The following is a 20,786-nucleotide window of genomic DNA, read 5'->3' on the forward strand; positions in this document are numbered from 1 at the left end:
AAGCAGTGTTTTTTAATAAGTCTATTCCTACCACCTTTGTGAGATTTTTTGATTGCTATTAAGCATTATAAATTACTCTTTTAATAGAATTGTAAGACAGAGAGGTTTTGCTCAGGAACAGCAAATACACTGCTTTTGTGCTATCATCTCGCCGCTCCCTCACTCACAAAAAGCATTGCTAATTTTCAACTGCCCTTGCCTGCCGAGGGTTACCCACTTGCAGGCTTCTGCTCAACACTGCTTTAGACAGCTACTACTCATTAGAGGTGGCTCTCAAGATGACTCTTACCAGCCATCACTCATTTAGTCAAGGCCCCTGTTTTTATAAATTTTAGAAATAAAAAGTCAAAAATTAAATAAAGTACCCCAATTCTGATACTCAAGGAAGCTTATTGTTTACCCCTCTCTTTTACCAAGGATCTGTATCATTTCTGTATTTTTCTGATCAGAGACAAAATATGCAGCATAATTATCCACATAAAAATACGTTGCCAATGCTATTTATAAAAATCTGTCTTTTGAGGGAGGTGAGGTGTGGTGATGAACCGAGTTCATAGGTGGTTCTGAAATGTGGTTCCAGTGTAGGGAGGTGCAGACTAAAATTACCACTGCCACATCGACAAACTCTGAAAAATATCAAATGAGATCTGTCAAGTATGGGCTTTTAAGTTCCTTAAATGTAAAGTTTAGAAGCTCCTGTGTTTTTTCTAATATAAAACAAAAGCATTTTCTTTAAAATTAATGTATTTGATTCATTTATATTAATGATCTAAACATGTTCACTTTCTAAGCATTTATTCCATTTGTTATTAATCATTCCCATTAAAAATTCTTACAATTAGATTAAGAAATCTATGCGCTAAAATAACACATTATTTTATTAATAAACTAAAGTTAGCTTTGTTAACTTTAGCTTTGGTTAACTTAGCTTTGGTTGGACAATATTGTACTCCATTGTGTTTTCTAAAACCACCTGCAAATGAGAATATTTTTATGACTCGTGATATCTGTTACTAAATTGTTTTCCTAAAGGACATTACTGATTTGGGTATGCCGCAAGCGGTATATGAAAGTGCCGGTGTCACTGCAGCCCTACCACTAATAGGTATTCTTGGTTAAAGCTTTCTTATCTGGGGGAAGGAGCTGTATAGTTAGTGAAACATATTATCTTGTATTTTTTATATCTTTGATCACCAGAGAGCTTAGTATTTTTCTTTATTTTTGTATTCTACTTGTATTTCTTCCTTTGTGAATTATTTATTCCTGTTCAAACATTTGTCTGTTATGATCATAATGTTTTCTAATCTGTTAATATTAAAGGAATTGATAAATAGTCCTTTTTATAAAGAGCATTGAGCAGTTTCAAATCTTTTGTGTAATAAGGTGATAGCATAAATAAACAAACAGCATTGAACAATAAAATAATGTAATAAATACAAATTTTTCTAAAATGCAAAAATGCTTTTCATATAGCAGTTTCTATGCTCACTATAATCTAAGAGCAAGACGTTAAAAATATAATTCAGAGAAAGTGTGTCTATGGGGATACGGTAGAAACTAGCTTACTGTAATTATAGAAGTTCAAGTTGTTTAAAGCATTTTCTTGCTTATTTAATGTTTTAACACTCTCATTTTAAAGTGAAAATTAAGCAACAAATATAAGTTGTTGTTATTTATGAGTGCCATAAAACAATTTAATTCAGGTTCCTAAAATCTATCAATCTCTAATATCTTTACAATCATTATAAACTTTTATTGTAGGTATTAATGGCAGTGAGCATGGCGTAGATTATGCTAAGCATCTTGTTTCATTGATCTCGGGATTTTTATTGCCATTCATTTTGGAAGGATACCCAATCTATTTCAAATAATAACTCAACAATAATTATTTCAAATACACACACACACACACACACACATACACAGCAAAAACAGTATCCATTCTGTAAGGGGGATTGGTTTCACTAGTGAATTTGTACCTGCACATTGACCATTTCAGCTTCATATCTAAGCAGATATGATATAGTCTTTGTCAGTATGTATGCATACATCTAAATTCATGTGGATACTTTTAACTTACAGAGGTGCTATGTCACACACACACAATCTACTGAATAGTAATGAATGTAATACGGGATATGATGTTGGTTAATACACTTTTTTAAGTCTGTTAATGGTTAAACTTTACAGGTATCTTTTACTCCAATTATATTGCTATAATATTTTGTCAGTAGTAATCTGTTAGAAGTATAGAAATCAGGCTCAGGTGGCATTTAACTCACTTTAGATAAAACAATAGAAAGACTATCATGCTCTCAGAACTAGAAATGAACTCAGGGGAGAGGGTATCTGATTTTGGAGGCTTTCCAGGGTAGAATTAGTACATCATAGGGCTTTAGTATTTTGAATTGCATCAATGCTGTTTTATTGTCTTATTACCATTTTTGACCCCTATGTGTCTAAGAATTTTGTTTCATTTAGGGTGTAATAATAAGCTAGAATAAATAAAGACTTTTCTAGAGAAACCATATTGTGTAGTGGTTAAGAGCTTTGGATTCACACGACCATCATTCAAATCTTGGTTCTGTCAGAAGCAATATAATTGGATCTGGGCAAGCTATATCATCTCTCTCAAGTCTTAGTTTTCTTCTCTTAAAAATGGGTATAATAATAGTTCCTTCTTTGTAGGGATGTTGTGTGCTTTAAGGATATTGTATGTGTTAAGCAGTTAACATGTATTATGTCATTTGACCAGTCCCTGGCTCATAGTATGTGCCAAACAAATGAGAGCTGCTCCTGTCATCCTTGGCATTATTATTATTCACAAGTTCAGGGTCTTCTAGAATGTTCATGGGGCCATGACAAGATTCTCATAATTTTGTCATGTTTCTGTTGTTCAACAATGTTTGCCAAAGAGTCATTGCTGTTTTGATACATACATATATTCTTGAAACATAATCGGGAGGAGAGGTACTTATTGACAATACTCTTAAGATATAAATTATTATTCGATAAGTAAGGGTTACAGTTCTTTGGATTCTGGAGACTACCTGAAGATACTTATTTTTTATTTTAAGAATTTTCTTCCTTGTAAGAAAATGGGGTATTCTCCAAGTGCCATCCAAATACGTGCTGAATACCTTAAAAATATTCTGACACCTTACATTGTAGCTACAAAAGGGTTCTCTAGACAGACAACTAGGCCATGATTTATTATAGGATCTGCTTTTAACATTATTTTGTCTGCAGAATGAACAGAGTGGTTGTAGAAACTCCATCCATCTTTTTGTTTATTTGACATCTATGTCACATTAAATGTACTTTAAAGAAACAATACATAAATAAGAAATTCTATTTAACAGAGATGATTACTCATCAGTAAGGTAAATCTCTTGACAATAATATAAAAGGAATCCTGTCAAGAAATGTCTGTTAAAATTTAAAGAGTATTTCTTAACTTGAACAAATTTTTAAAGCAAATATTTTATCTTTGTTTTCTTTCCAACTGTTAGCATTGCAAAGTGTGCTTAAGTTGTTCTTCCTCTTCAACAAAATTAGCACTATCTTTTAAGGTTTTCTTATCCTAGCTCAGTGACAGGTTATGACGTGAATGATATGCACCAATAGAACATGCCTTTTAATTGTTAATGTTTACCAAGGAAATAAAAATAATAGTGAGCACATAGTAAGGACATTTTTGATAAATATGTTTTGTTGTGCTTTCTCACTTTTGAAAGGCTTTGGAGGAGGGAGGAAAGGAGGGAATGTAGTAATCAAGGAAGAAAGAAAACCCTGGCAGCATTGTATGATTTTTCCAGATAATGTTAAGATACAAGTGAAGAATCTGTGCCCTGGAATTTAGAAGCGGCATAGCAGGTTGTAATGAGACACAGTACATTGTCAACAAAACATCATTATCTGTGCTGCTTATCTGTCTCTTACTATTTTTTCTATTTGGAACTTTGAGTGATTTAGTCTCATGATCATTAAATACAGATTATGGGAGGATGGGAGAATTGTGCTTCCATTTACTATTCAGTAAATATAATTTTTAATATTAGGCTTATCAATATACTGCTTTCTAATCCAGTCTCTCCCAGCAGTTGCTGGCTGCTTGCTAGAACACAGATAGTACTGGAAAACTCTTTCCAGGCTTTACAAATTATAAAGGTAGATGGTGCTTATCTCTGCATTCCAGGCAGGTCGTTTACCTGGATTCACATGGGCGGAGCATGGGAGGAAGGCTAAAGACTGGTGACCTCCAGAAGCGGCGAGTCCAGAGCCAGGATGGTGTTCCCCAAGTGGTTAAATGTTCTAAGGGGAAAAATAAAGGAGCTTCGCTACTGGGAGGCTCTTTTTATTTGGGGGAAAAAAAAAAAAACTTTTATGCTAACTCTGAATCTGTGCAAGAGCAAACTATTGTATTTGTGAAAGTTTTCCACTTTTAATCTGGTCTTGTCCATTCTAAATGACAGTATGAATGAAATTATACAGTCAAGGTAACTGTTGCAAATCAGGTTTAACATTCTCAGGTGTATGTTTTACATATAACATATATTATATTATATATGTTTTAACTGAAACCCAGAGGGAGGTTCCGACTGACCCAAGCATGCAAAAACAACTTCTGAACTAAGATCACAGCTGTTTTTCTTCATTTTTATTCTAGTATTGCTTTCAAAAGTAAATTTCACTACATGTACTAACACTTAGGTCTCTTATAATGTACACTTGATATTTTTAGCATGGAAAATTTCCAGTTCCATTTTCTTATTTTATCCTGTGAAAACCAAGGCCCAGTAACTTGCCTAAGGCTATGTCAGTAGTTAAGGATGTGTTTTAGCGCTACCAGTTCATCCACACGTTAGTAGCATTTTCTATAGCTTTTAATCGAGTGATTTTTTTCAGTTATATGCTTTCACAATACTCAGTTGGATGTTGTTCTCTGTTCCTTATAAACAAGGCATCAAACAGTGGACTAAGTTTCATATTCTGTCAATCTTTAAAATGCCAAGAACCATTCTTATGGTGTGTATGTTGAGTAGGTCAGCATAGCATTTGAACCTATGACATGAGTATCCTGTGAATCAGGCTGTCGAGGAGAGTAACTCAGTGGATGTGTTAGTTTTTACATCAGTGAGTAATGAGGTGCATTAATATATTGGTGATAGCATAGAATCTCTCTCATTCTGCCACTATTGAATATTAACTGTTATTCAATATTTTTCTGATAGTGATACAATATTTAGTGATGTAGAATTTGAAAATTTTTACATATGGTAGTATCTATATGGAAGCCTATTTTAAAATAAGCAACTGTTGGAAAGAAAATGAGTAAATAGGACTGTGCACAGTTAGGTATGCCAAGAATTTCCAGCTCTAAATTAAATTCTGGTATGAAAAGAGTGATTTCTTTTCCTTATATGTATCTGCTCTGAATGATTACTCAATTGTAAGGAAAGCTACCAGATTATGTATGTGCCCTCCAGCCACACCCCACCTGCAACCCCCTTCCCCCAAATCACTATACAAAACCCAAACTAATTCTTTTTCATCAACTTAGGTTTTAGTTTAACCACTTCTCCCTTCTGATAGTATTCCATGACTTCCAGAACAGTCCACGTGTGGCTCTTCTCCTCAAGCCTCTGTCCTCCTTCCTTTCATTCTAATGCCTATTTTAGTTTATTTCATGAATGTCATTAGCTTTGTGACAGTCAGGTAGAAATGTTCTGAAGGTATGTAAATTCATTTCCACTTGGATGTCTCATAGAAGCTTCAAACTCAATGAGTCCAAAGCGGAAACAATTATCTTCTTTTCCACCCTACCCAAATCTTTTTCTCATCCTTTCTGTTCTGTCTCAATTAGCAGCATCACCTGGGTTTCCAGGCCCACTCTGTCCCTTGGTTTCCATTTCCAGGGTACGACCTCAGTTCACGCTGTTTTCTTTCCCTGCCTGGAATATTTCCTTGGTTCTTTCTGCTTCTGTTATTGCTGCTCTAATCTTTTATCCACACTGTGCTGACGGGAGCTTGCTAAGATTCACATCTGATCATCTTTCATGCAGCTTCAAACTCCCTTTCCTTTTATTTTCTGGGTCTTTCTCTGTATTTCCAGATTTATATCTTTCCTCTCTTCCTACTTGCCCCCCCCAACACATACACACTTTTTTTGTAGAGTTACTCTGACACCCCAAATGTACCATGTTCTTACTCATCTTTGGCCTTTTTCAAATGTTATTCCGTCTGCCTGTAATACTGCTCTTTTAAATTTTCTCCTGACCTTCCTTTGTCACATACAACGTCCTGTCTGCTAAGATTGTTTAGATGTCATGTCCTCCTAGAAGTACTTTGTGATTATTTTTACTATACTATTTGTAACACCAGGGTAAATGCATATTTTCTGTTGTCTTCACTAAACAGCTTATTAAGGAAATACTCGGTATCTTATTATGCTTTTGTTACGCAATTCCTCCAGTATCTGGTAGGCATTCAATAAATATAGGCCAATGGATGAATGCTCAAAGCTGTTTGCTTTAAATACTACTATTATATAGACTTTTAAGTTATTCTGTTTTCTAGGCATTTCACCATATGTGTTTTTTCCATGAAACATTGCATACAACATTAGATTAAACTTATTCCCTCTTTACAACAAATATTAATGATTTTGACCAAAAATAAGTAAAAAGTAGCTTTTGGAGTAAATATTTATTTTTTCAGAAATAGAATTACCTAATATTACAATTCATTTATTTCTTATCTAAAATGTAGTATTAGCATTAAGTTTGCAGATTATCGAAATAATTTTTATTGTTTTTTTCTCTCTCTTTTTCTATTTAGCTAAAGGATATAAAATCAGCAGATCAGAGAACAACACTGCTTCATTTTCTGGTGGAAATATGTGAAGAAAAGTACCCAGATATCCTGAATTTTGTGGATGATTTGGAACATTTAGACAAAGCTAGTAAAGGTTTGTGATTTTATAGAAAACATTTGACTGCTCTGGGTCTTCAGCTAGTACTCAAAGACGGAAAATAATGCCTTTTATTCGTATATGTTTTCCACTTTGTCAGAATGTTTTCACACTTATTATCTAACTTTAAAATAAAGAGAAGGTTGTAGGAGTTTAGGAGTTGCCTTGATGGGAGTTATGAGTTTAATTTGTTTGGTTAGATAACAGGACCATATATTCAAAACTACATTATTTTGCAGTTTAAGCCAACCCCACCCTCTGCAGCTAACCCCTCTTCCACTATGGCCGTGTGATGCTCCCTTAGTGAGTGTCATTTCGCAGGCACCAAGTGACTTATGTACTTGAGTCCAGCACCACCAAAGGGTGCCCCCCTTTGTTTGAGTTTCAGATCTCTCCTCACCAACCTTGCAGCTGGAGCTCTTTGTCCTAAAAGACACCAAACTGCCAGAGATCCCATTCACCCCTTCCTAATGCCCAAATTTCTAACCTGTTTCCAGCCCCTTACTTTGAGTTTAAATCAGACGATAAAGGGTCTTAGAAAGGGTGGGAGCTTTCATTGACATTTGGTTACAATATGGTTTATATGCAATTTTGTGAACATTTTAAGAATCCTATTTTCATTTATATATTACATTAATTCTATGGAAACAAGTTTACTTGTTCCAAACAACCAATTTATGAATACTTTTTTGGAAGGAAACTAATTTGAAATTGGTGGAATCTCTGTATTTTTTCTCTGTGGACCACTGGTCATCAGTAGTGTTAAATTATTTTTGTAATCTCTCTATTTCCTTCCTAATATTGGAATTTGATGATTTAAAGAAGGATATTTTGTTTTTTCCCATATTATAGTGAATATTCCTTCTTAGATCAAAAAAGCACTATTATCATGTGGTCCCCTTTCAATTGTTTCTTCTATAAAACGGGGGTTATAGTATGTTATCTGCACATAACCAAATGATTGGATGAGATGCCCTTTGAAGTTTTGTCTTGAGATATATAGTTCTTTGAAATATAAACTTCTTACCACCCGTTGAAAAAAAATTGCGAATAATTAGTCTGGAATTTTTATTTTTTACTACCGCAACCTAATGTTCTAATGATAGTAAATTAATTATTTTGACCCTATATTGCCTTAAAAAGAAAAATACCCACATATATAGTTATTGGTGTTTTAACGGAATTTAAGAAGGAAAAATAAATTCAAATTATTTTCTCGTAATAAACTATGTGAAATAGAGCAAAAGGACACAGAACTGAAAGGGAAGAAATATTAAAACTAACTCAGTAATTCCTGAAAATAGCTTTTTTTTTTTTTTTTTTTTTTTTTCCGTAACTCTCAAGGACATATTCGTTTATTTACTGAAATTTGGCAATAGGATCTTATTCAATTACCCCTATCATAAGGGTATTTTTTAACTACAAATTTTATTGACATATATTCACACACCATATAATCCATCCAACATATACAGTGTCTTACAATATCATCACCTAGTTGGACAATCATCTTCACAATCAATTTTAGAACATTTTCCTTACCCCAAAAAGAAAAATGACAAATAGACATAAACAAAGAAAACCAAAACACCTATATTTCTTATCCTCCCCGCCTTATTGACCCCTAGTATTGACATGGTACATTTGTTACTGTTGATGAAAGAATATTAAGATATTATGGCTAACTATAATCCACAGGTTGCAATAGGTAATTTTTCCCCGTATACCACTCTATTATTAAGTCTTTGTACAAGTGTCATACATTTGTACTAGTTTGTGAAAGAACTTATTTATGATTGTAGTGTTAATCCTAAACTTTGTCCACCACAAAGTTCACTGTGTTATACAATCCCATATTTTAACCTCTAGCACTCTTTCTGGTGACATACATGACTCTGAACAACCCCTTTCAACCATATTCACCCAGAATTCAGCACTGTTACTTATACTCCCAATAATGAGCTACCATTTCTATCCATTTCCAAACATATAAGTTGAACTTCATTAAATGTTCTGTACATATTAGGCAATCGCTCCCCATTCTTTGGCCTCATTCTATCTCTTGGTAACCTCTATTCTCAGTTTTATGATTATGAGTTTACATATTCTAAGTAGTTCATATTAGTGAAATCATAGAATATTGGTCCTTTTATGTCTGACTTATTTCACTCAGCATTAGGTCCACAAAGTTCATCCATGTTGCATGCTTCAGGACCTCATTCCTTCTTAATGCTGAGTAGTATTCCATCTTATGTATGTACCATATTAGTTTATCCTTTCATTGCTTTATGGACACTAGGACTGTTTCCATATTTTGGTAATTGGGAGTAGTGCCACTTTGAACACTGGTGTTTAAATGTCTATTCGTGTCTCTGCTTTCAGATCTTCTGGGTATATACCAAGCAGTGGAATTGCCAGGTTTTAGGGCAACTCAATATTTAGTTTTCTGAGGCTTGCCAAACTGTCTTCCACAGTGTCTGTACCATTTTACATTCCCACCAGCAGTGAATAAGTGTTCCTATTTCTCCACATCCTCTCCAACACTTGCAGTTTCCTGTTTGTTTAATAGTGGCCATTCTAATAGGTATGAGATGGTATCTCTTGTTTTTCTTTTGAATTTCCGTAATAGCTAGTGAAGATGAGCATCTTTTCATGTGCTTTTTAGCCATTTGTACTTCCTCTTGGAGAAATTTCTGTTCATATCTTTTGCTCATTTTATAATTGGGTTGTTTGTCTTTTTATTGTTGAATTATAGAATTTCTTTATGTATTCTGGATATCAAATTTTTATCAAATAGGGATTACCAAATATTTTCTCCCATTGAGTTGGCTGCCTTTTCACCCTTTTGACAAAGTCCTTTGAAGTACAGAAGTATTCAATCTTGAGGAGGTCCTGTTTATCTATTTTTTCTTTCATTGCTTGTGCTTTGGGTATAAGGTCTAGGAAAATACTGCCTATCACTAGATCTTGAAGATGTTTCCCTATATTTTCTTCCAGAAGTTTTATGGTACTGGCTCTTATATTTAGGTCTTTGATCCACTTTGAGATAATTTTTGTATAGGGTGTGAGGTAGGGGTCCTCTTTCATTCCTTTGGATATTGATATCCAGTTCTTCCAACATCATTTATTAAAGAACTGTTCTGTCTCAGTTGAGCGGCTTGGGAGGCTTGTCAAAAATCAATTGACCATAGATCTGAGGGTCTGTTTCTGAACTCTGAATTCAATTCCATTGATTTAGTATGTCTGTCTTTATGCCAGTACCATGCTGTTTTGACCCTTGTGGCTTTATAAACTTTTTATAAACTTCACAGTCAGGAAGTATAAGTCCTCCCAATTCATTCTTTTTCAAGATGTTTTTGGCTATTCAAGGCCCCTTCCCCTTCCAAATAAATTTGATAACTAGCTTTTCCAATTCTGCAAAGTTGGTTGTTGGAATTTTGATGGATATTGCAGTGAATCCAGTCAGATGTCCACACTTGGAACTGGAAACTGTTTGTCTTTGAAGCTTTTTAAGGCTCCAAGGGTCTGGAAGGCCAGCAGAGCAGAGCAAAACCTGGTGGCTGAGGCTCTAGACTAAAAGAGTCTAGCAGCCACAAAAGGCTCTATCACCATGTTTACCTGTCCTGCCAGGGCTCAGAACTTCAGTCAGTCAGACTCCTTGCTTCTTAGGAAACTTTGTCCCATCTAGTCACCAAATTGATACCGATTAAAATCAGTGGGTTCTCTGCCTGATTGCATTCAACATCTAGTCTATGACACCAGGGATTCAAAGAGAGAAAGAGTTTATTGCTAAGCGTGAAGCAGGAGATCAGATGGTCTGTTGGCCCAAAAATCTATCTTGAAAATAGCTTTTTAACTGATTATTTCATTAACTCAGTTAAATTGACTTCCTAAAGTGAGATTTCTGAAATTTTGGAATATTTGAGTAAAGGGAATGAAAAAGAATTGAAATTGGACATTCTTGGTGGAAGTTGAGCTTACTAAGTAACAGAGTAGAAGATGAAAAGTGGTGCAATGTAATGAAAAGTGAAATGTAAAGGGAGTTTTTTTCCTGGGGAAAAATAATTGAGTGGTTAAAAGTTTATATCGACATTAAATCTTTAGCAAGAATGAATTCAGTGCAATAATTTTTTGTTAATAACAGTTTGAATTTCTGGCGAGTTCACTGTCTTTTGCTATACCACTTCTAAGACTAAGGAGTAAGCTGGGCATACTTCTTTTTCAAATCTGTTTTTTTTGTAGAATTTATTTCCTAGTAATCTTTAGTATTTAAAATATCATTTTTAAATGATTTTTTTAAATATCATTTTTATGACATTTAAATTAAAATTCTGTATAAATATTATCTTTTGCTTTTCAATAACATTTAATTTTCATAAGGGCTTATAGAGGAGTAACTTGGAAATTTGATTCTTCTGTGTGTTTTCTGGTGTTTCAGTGGGAACGTCTGGGACCTTAGGGTGTTTGCTTTCCATCTGTTGTAGTGGAGGCACGCATATGTGTGTGGGTTAGCAGGTACTACTAATGTGTTTCATAGGGAGCAGAGGCTTCATATTTGAAATAGAAAAGCCATCATCAAGACTTTTTTTAATAGTGTAGGTAATTGTTGGGCATAATATCTTTTTATGATTATATTGCCCTATTAATGAAAAAGATTTTAAAGGAATAGATTAATGTTTTTGATGAAACACATCTATGTTTGCTTTGGAGAATTTCGCTGCGCTTATATTACATATCATCTCTTAAAAGTTTCCAGATTTGAAATCTCCTCAGTGAGCTATCACATGAATTAAAAAGTACCTTTGTTTTCAAGACATAACAAATCCTGGTCATTAGCTACTCCTAGATCAGCAGGGGAACTTATATTGCAACTAATGAGCTTACCCGTATGACAATTTTCAAAAATCTACTTCATTAGCGTGGCTTCTTTTCCAGGAGCTAATGGCCTACAGCTTTTCTGTTGTTAATTCAGTGAAAATATTTTGGGCTATTATTGTACTTCTCTATACCCTTATAATATTTCTTGTACAGACTTCTAAGAGAGGAATACATTTTTTTCTAGACTATGCAATGGAAATGAATTGACTAATCTGTAAAACAAAAACCTGTTGATTATTTATTAAATTTGGGATGGCATTTCATTAATGGGTAGAAAATAAAACAATGTATTAAACTACAAATGATGGTAAGTGTCACCTTGCTCAGCCCTGTCTTTTTTTGGGTGATGATAGCTCTATTGTTTATTTCCATTATTCGACTTTGACTTTTAATAGTATCTGGAATTCCAGAATGCCATGCTAGTTTACTCTGTAACTCATTTATTTATTCACTCATCTAATAAATATTTGTTGAGTATTTACTCTGTGTCAGAAACTGTGCCCTTGTCTTGGGCTGTGAGCCCCAGGTAAAGTTTCTGTTTCTTCATACAAAACCAGTCCTTCAGTCACATCTGGCTTCTGCCCCAGTTGGCTCTTACCCCTATTTTGCTGTTGTTAGTAGGATAACACTAAGCCCTTCTCTTTTTTTTTTTTCCTCCCTACAGCATCTCCTTAGGTGATCTCTTTAATACCCAATGATATAAATACCAGCATTATGCTAATGACTCACACATTTATATTCCAGACTTTCCTTGTAAGCTCTACACTTGTCGTAGATGACAACAGCTTGCTTGTCATCTCCATCTGCATGTCTAATATGTATCAAGATCATTATATGCCCCCAAATGGGGCTCTTAATTTCTGAGGCCTTAACCCTTCTTGGCCCCCTTTCTTTCGATTTCCTTTCTCTCATTTGCCTCATCTATCTGTAGCCTTCAGCACTTCAACACAGAGCTGTGTGACGGTTTCTGTCTTAGTTAAATCTATGGGAGGTGGGCACTGATGCCTAGAACGTTGTCTAGTTCTCTTCTTCATCAAGTAGCTTATGTAAATGTCACCTTCCCTTTGGTTCTTTCTCCTGGTGCTTACTGGGAATCTCATCTGAATTTCTTTGTATGCCATTCCTTCCATGAGTAAACATTTAGATTTTCCCGAAAATTCTTGTCCACTTAATAAAAACTCTACTCTAGACCAAGGGCTGTTTCTGGGCCTGCTGGGAATGGAATTATCTACTAGAGAAGGAGCAATATTCAGTCTATTTTCAGAGGAGATTCAATGATTGCTTATCTCTATTTTTTGTCACTTTTCTTGGTTCCAGAATTTTTAGCTTTCAGGAACATTCCTTGGTAGCTTATATTTGATATTTTCTCTCCATTTGATCAGAATCTTTCTGCTTTTAAGACTTTATTTGTATGCATTTAGATAGTAATTCTTTAGTCTGACTCAAATATTTATCTGCCCAAATACATGTCCTCCTAGTTTACAGTTCTTATTCATGCCTTTCTGACATTTTATGATGAATGCCTTACTAAATACCAAATGTCTGTCTTTTATTCATCTACTGTGAGCTCTTAGAACACCTAATTTCCAGTGGCTACCACCTGGAAACTGCATAGTGTTTGAAAATTTCAAATCTTTCTGCTATAACAAGAAGGCAGTGTTTTCAAAGGCTTCTATTAACCTCCTTGTGCTATAGCCTTCCAAAAAATACCAATTAAAATTTATTAGGGAGTTTGATAAATTTTTGAATGTTCAGAATTAGTTATTAATTCAGTTGCATTTTGTATTTTAAGTGCATTGTAAATACATAAAGAATATCTTTGGGCAACAGAGGTAATAACACTGTCCCCAGTGTGTTAATTGGAACCATTATATCAGGGAGGTCAGAGGTCAGGTACTTGTAAACTGTGGGGAGATATCTATTTCATTTGGTATTTCAAACCAACTTTAGACTATTAGAGTTATATGAAAATATACATTAGTGGACATTTCTGGCAATATTATGAAATCAATTGACAGGACACAGTGACTGGGGGTATTTATAATAAAACATATCTAGTTGTGGAATACTGCTTTAATTGAATTGTCATTGAAGAGTGCAAAAATGTATTCTAACTTAAGACATTTTTCTTGTTTGCTTATAATTCTTTGGCTATATAACAGGGTAGCCTATACTGAGTGATTTCCTACTTCATCAGATAAGTTGAAGAAACAGCCTGTGGACCTGGTGTATTGGATTTTATTAGTAATCAATTTAGGGACATCAAAGGTTCTCGTACCAACCATGAGTTATCATATAACTTTAAATAATCAGTGGTGTGTCTCATTCCCACTTTTGAATAGATATAAATGCAAATTAGTGCATGCACAAGGAAATACTGAGTCATTCTGAATAAATATATTTGTGAACATTCACATTTAATTTCAGGGCTAGATCTAGAACATATCCTGGATTTCATTTTAGAATGCATTCATTTACACTAAAATGTGTGAAGGTTTTGTTTCGTCTCTTTCTTTTTCTCATTATATTCCCATGTTTATTTCTTTACCATTTATTCTTACTTTTGCTGCTAGAGTAGTTTTAATTTTATTATAAGCAGGTAGGTGATAAAGGCTAGTAACACTCTGGATTATCTGATAACACCTTTCCATAAGGGAAATATGGATAGATGGTCTTACCCTTTCTTCATTGTCCTCTGAAGTAGTGAAAACATTTAGCATCTCCTAGCAGCATATCACTGATTCTAAGTTAGACTGTAAAGTAACAAGCTATGTCAGGAAAGCTAGTTTATGACTCCTATGTAAGTATGTCTAAATGATCTAACTTGATTACATAGCTATCTAATGAGTATATTTAGCATTGTAAAATAATTTTGATAATACTACAGGTAAATACAGTACAGGTAAATTTATTTTAAAAATATATTTCATATATTGGTATCTATGTACTTACCAAAATGGTGGTATATGTAAAATGTTACATTCAACAAATTAATGCATTTAACACTAAAAAGGTATAATGAAATGTAACTGGGCCATTCATCAGGTAATTATAGGATTTATGGAAAATATTTATGGTGCCACTACAAGAAGTATCCTGGTAAGGGTCCTCAAGGTCCAAGTTTTCTAATGAACAGAATTTTATTTAAATCCTACCAGTTTATTTCTGGGATTATGTATATAAAATTGACATCAAAAGTCTAAATTGTCGGCTTGGATGTGAGATGTGTGGGTAATCATTTTATAGCCCAAATATAAACTCTTTTAGAAAGCAGTACGATGGAATAGAAAGAGCATGGCCAAAATCAGGAGAAGGATTAAGGATTCTCTAGACTGACATTGAAGAACACTGTGCATGGAGGAGCTACTTGCAGCTAAAGATTGCTGTTAAAGATACTGAACTAGGAACATTTTCTGAATCTGCTGCTGCCTGGGCTGATAGATGATGATGAAGAAGAAAACCACAACGGGAAGACCTCTATATCTTTTTGGAGGTTAGCAGACTAAAAGTGGCGTCAATACAGCATTAATCTTTTGCAGAAACTAACAGTATACAGTGTTTGCAGGTTTTTGGTCAGCTACAGATTTGAAATAGCTATTCCAGCGGTTCTATCAGTGTCATTTATGAGCCATAGCCAACATCAAGTAACAGGGCAGTATCACCAGTGACGACTAAGGTCTTGGAGCTCTCTTAGCTACTGGCTATGAAGCAGTTTTTACTGCATCTCAGTTTTGCACCAGGAAGTGGGAAATTATAAACAAGGTGGATGAAAGAAAGACAGCATTCTCAAGTGTAGCTTAATATAGCAAAACTGTATACTATAAAGAAATGTAAGGAGTAGACGGAGTGAACATGTTTGTGGCATGCTGCTGAATCTCCTTGCTGGCAAGAATGATATGTAATGACCCCTGGGGTGAAGAAATGTGGAGATGATCAGATGCTGCAGAAAGTGATCACCAGCTGCTCCCCAGAAATCAGACTGTATTTACGTGACTTGCAGTCTTGAATTAATAGTTGTCATCACTCCTGCAACTGCATGGAACTAGCAACATCATCTTTGAGTATTATGAAACAGTTAAAGGAAATTACAGTCATGGGATGTATGGAAAGCATTTATCACTAAATTGTGGGAGGGTTTAGTGTTTAAAGGTGATTGTTAATGAGCTTGTGTCTTTTTTATTTAAGTTTATTCATCAAAAAATTTTTAAAAAATTAAAAAAAAAAAACATTTCCAGATAAAATAAAACAAAGGAATAGGAAAAACAAATATCTTGATATCACTTCATTGATATATCTGATATAACTGATATACTTCATTGCTTCCAGTATGCTCCTACCATACCAAGAATTAAACTCCAGCTCTACCTCTTACTAGAAGTATGACCTTGGACAAGTTATTTATCCTCTCTGGGCCTCAGTTTCCTTCCCTATAAAATTGGGATAATTGTAGTACTTAACTCAAGTTTGTTGTGAGAATTAAATAGTTTAATATGTATAAATATGTATATAGCTTATACAGCACCTAGTAAGCACAATATAAATATTCTCTATGTATGTTGTAATTGTGGTTATTCTTCTTGATTATTTTAGTTGACACACATCTGTGTGCTGTCAATGATGAGGTAAACATTGGTACTGTGTGAGTAATATATTATTATAGAATGGTAATGTATACTCCCAAGAGTTATTTGAACAGATTCTAACAGTGTGCTGCCTGAAAGTTACCCAAAGCAGAATCTGCAAGCATGAAGAATCTTATAGATTAATGTTGTCAAAATTTTTTGTGCTTTTCCAAAAATTAAAGAATCATATACATAAAGATAAATGCACAAATCACAAGTGTACGGGTCAATGTATTTTCCCAAATTGATCATTCTTGTGTTAGAAATGGAATTTGGAAAATGGTTTCTATTTTCTCTCCTCTGCTTCAGTCTGATATCCTAGTTTTATTCCTTATTTTGAAATTTGACATAAGATTTCTTTTTGAAAAAAGATTTGTTACTAAACAGCTTTTAGAAACACATGATCTCCAGCAATTCTCCAGCCCCTGTGAGGTTATTTTTTTCTGGATGTTTTTGCATATGGTTTTTTTTTTTGTTTGTTTGTTTTGTGTAAAGGGGGTTTATTTGGTTACACAGTTACAGTCTTAAGGCCATAAAGTGTCCAAGATAACACATCAGCAATCAGGTACCTTCACTGCAGGATGGCCAAGGGTGTCTGGAAAACCTCTGTTAGCTGGGAAGGCACATGCCTGGCATGCATGTGGTTTTAAAAGTAAATTTACCAACCCAGAATTATTAAGAAATGCTATATGGATGCACTTACGATAAATGGCATAAGTAATAGAAATTCCTAAAAAGATATTTATTTGCATGCACAGGAAAACCTAAAGAAAATATAATCTTGGGTAATATTCACCTCTCCCCCAAGAAGAGATTATCCTTAAATATAGATTGACCATTTGATTAATACATAGGCTCTTTTTTCATGTAAAAATGTCCATCTCTGTGATGGCAGTTTCTCAGTAACTGTCTGCCAAACTACATGTTTGAAAGAAAAAAGACCCAGTGCTCATTTAATTTTTGATGCATTTTGACCCTATAGGGGAAGAACTCCTTCCGAAAAGTTTGTGGATCTCTCACTCTGTGGCAGGCACTGAGCTAGGCACTTGTGGATTGACTTTGACAGAAAACAAAATAACCTTGACTTCCATAAGATTCATTCATTCATATTTTTCAGCTGCTCTTTATTGAACATGTCTTCCTTCCCAGGCACTGTTTTGGGTACTGGAAAGAGCAGTGAACACAAAAGAAAAGTCTGCTTGAAGTTGCGTTTTAGGTGGGGTGTACAGAACATAAAACAAAAATGGAAGTCAATATTTATTATATCAGATGGATAGCTCTGGAATGTCAGTGCAGGGTTCTTTGGCAATTCTCAATTGAGTGTTCAGAGAAGGCATCAAATACCTTTGAGTAAATACCTAAAGGAGGTGGGGAGGCAGGGCATTTGGGTGTTTGGGGGAAGCACATTCCAGAGAGAGGGAAGAGCAAGTGCATAGGCCTCAGGGCATCCCGTTCCTGGGGACAACGGGAGTGTGGGGAAGAACAGTAGGCGATAAGGTTCAAAAGGTAACAAGAGAATGGTCTTGTAGGACAGTCTTGGCGGATGTAAGGATCTGGCTTTACTCTGAAGTAGGAAGCCATTGAACAGAGGAGTAATATTCTATTTAACATTTTCAGAGGATCCTTTTGGCTGTTTTGTTGAGAAAAAAATATAGAAGAACAGTGAAGAAGCAGTGAGAACCACTTGGTTGTTACTATAATAATCCATAGGAGAGATGCCAATTGCTTGGACCTGGAAGAGGTAGCGAGAGTGGTGAGAAGTCTTCAGACAATGTATTTTGAGGGTAGAATCAACAGTTTACTCTATGGTTGGATGTGTGGGGTATGAGAGAAAGAGAGGGGTCATAACACCAAGATTTTAGCCTGAGCAGCCAGGAAAGGTGGATTTGCATTTACTGAGATTTGGGAGAAGATTATAGGAGAAAATAAGGAATTCCAATTTGAAATGGGAGTTCAAATCCTGCTGAGTATCAACGGAGATGTCCAGTAGGCAGTTGGAGTTCAGAGGAAAGCTCCAGGCAGGAGAAAAGATTTGGAATTTTTCAAGTGTGGAGAGATACATAGTCCAGCACTTGTTAGACTGATATCACCTCCAATAGCCATATAGGAAAACCAGTCTCATCCTTTGAAAGCCAGTCAATCTAAATCTATATTTATGACTTACCACAGGATGCATTAGAAACAGTAGCATCCCCCCACCCCCAATTCTGCCATGTGTATGCACATAAAACTAGTGTCTTGAGGGAACATGTTGAATTTTAGAAACATCCCAGTTATGAATCTCTCCTGTCTAATATTTGCCATGTTCTTGAGCATCTTATTTGTAGGAAGGAATTCTCAAATTCTTACAGGTAAACATGGCTTTTCCCAATAATATACTTTTCTGCTTTACCTGTAACATCCTCTTCATTTTTTGAGGGGACAGGGCTGTAGTGTTGCTTCTTTCCGTCCAGAGTGGATTAAATGGTGCAACAGAACTGACTAGAAACCTCTAATTGGCTTTGCTCATTATTTCTTCTGCTTGTCTTCTGCGTCTCCTCTTTCCAGTGTCCATAGCAAATACAGGAATTTCTCTTGCAGTATGATTTAAAAAGGAAGAAAAAATAACTGATTACATATAATAAATTATTTAGGGAATGCAAATTGTGGTTCGTTATTAACATGGCATCTCATCAAGAATCAGTGCAATGGAAAAGGAGAAAAGCTGAGCAGAAGAAGGCACCCCTGCTTGATGAGGGCAGCTGGCCACTTCTTTGAATTTATCTTTTGCCTGTTATGAACCAAGCTACAATTTATTTTGAATGTGTGTGTGTGTGAGTGTGTGTTTAACAATTCTTACTTAAATTTTGTACTTTTTCATCATAATAATGACTTTATAATGATGTTCTGGAACTTAGATTTTGCTATCGTCCTACTTAATGTACAGGATTTTTTTCATACTACCAAGGTTTATTTTTGTCCATTCTGTCCATCCAATTTATTATGTTTAATGTTCACTTCTAAAATGTCCCAATAGTTTTATAAAATACCTTTATTATTCCAATCCTCTAGGAAAAATTATTTTATGGGAGCCTGAAATGCTGTAGGTCCTAGTTTCTCTCACAAAACGATTGTTAGTTTAAGTGCATGAAGTTTAATTTAATTTTGAAGGTTTAAAATACTTAATGGTAACAAACAAGTTGTTGTTTAAGCATTCTTTAAAGATATCAATTTCCCCAAATTATATCTTGATATTTAAAAATGAATGTGGCATTTCTTAGTAAGCTTTTTATCAAATAATGACCAACATTTTCGAGAGATATTCACAGAAGATTATTTTTTAATTACAAAGATTACTTAAATGTATGTAATCTCTAATCTTATTTGAAATCTTAACATAGTAAACCATAGAGGCCATGGTGTTACAGAAAGCCTATATTCATGATTGCTTTAAATTTATGTATTTATATTTGCTATTTTAACTTTTATTCAAAAGCTTCTTTAACACATCTGGTGTGTAATTACAATGGCAAAACACTTGAAGACATGTCTGTGTCTTAGATTTTAGATTCTAGATATTTAATCAGTTATTGTATTTTCCCATTTCATTTTTAATGCTCAAGAGGGGTTAAAGTTAAATCCAAAATCCATTCCTTCAACAAACATTTGAGCACCTGCAGTATGTTATGTAATTGAAGATACAAAGATGGATAAAATATGGTCTCTCCCTGGAAGGAATTCCCAGTCATATGGAAGGGAAAGACACGTAAAAAGATAAACGTAATAGAGTGTAGTAATTGCAACGATGGAGGTAATTACCAGATATGGTGGGCAGGGTATGGAGGGCACCTCACCAGAGGGCATCCTGAAAATTTTAACTTTAGATTCATAAAGAAAAAGTAGGAGTGACCCACGAGAGAAGAGGGAATGACACATAGAGGCATATTTCCAGCATCCGGTACAGATTTGATGAAGGGGTTGGGAGTTAGGGAACTAAAGGCAGTGTGGTGTTTTGGGAGTACTGTGTGGCAGAATTTGAAATAGATCTGAGCTAAGTTGTAGGTGGGGCAATGTTTAGGAGCTGAGGTGATGTCATGTAAGAAGTTTATTTGCAGGTTTTAAGCAAAGAAGGACATCTTTACATTAGTGTGATTCTGGAAACTCCCATGAACAGCATGGAGTAGGGCCTGGAGGAAAACAATAGGAGACCAGTGATCAGAGAAGAGATAAGCATTCATGATGACTTGAATAGTATTCTGGCAAAAAAGGAGTTAATTAAGTACTGTTTTGTCAAGTAACATAAGTGAAGTGTCTTGATTGTTGGATCTGAGGGA

At 34.8% G+C, this 20,786-nt stretch overlaps 1 protein-coding gene across 1 annotated transcript in view; it reads left to right on the forward strand.

Moving 5' to 3' along the window:
- DIAPH3 (diaphanous related formin 3) overlaps positions 1 to 20,786 on the forward strand; it is a 584,600-nt gene that overhangs the window by 350,580 nt on the left and 213,234 nt on the right. Inside the window, exon 22 of the mRNA XM_037800254.1 lies at positions 6,841 to 6,970. Within this exon, the coding sequence (XP_037656182.1) occupies positions 6,841 to 6,970 (130 nt within the window). The remainder of the gene's footprint in view (positions 1 to 6,840; positions 6,971 to 20,786) is intronic.

This window comes from Choloepus didactylus, chromosome 12 (genome assembly GCF_015220235.1).
Source record: "Choloepus didactylus isolate mChoDid1 chromosome 12, mChoDid1.pri, whole genome shotgun sequence".
In the NCBI taxonomy this organism is placed as follows: Eukaryota; Metazoa; Chordata; class Mammalia; order Pilosa; family Megalonychidae; genus Choloepus; species Choloepus didactylus.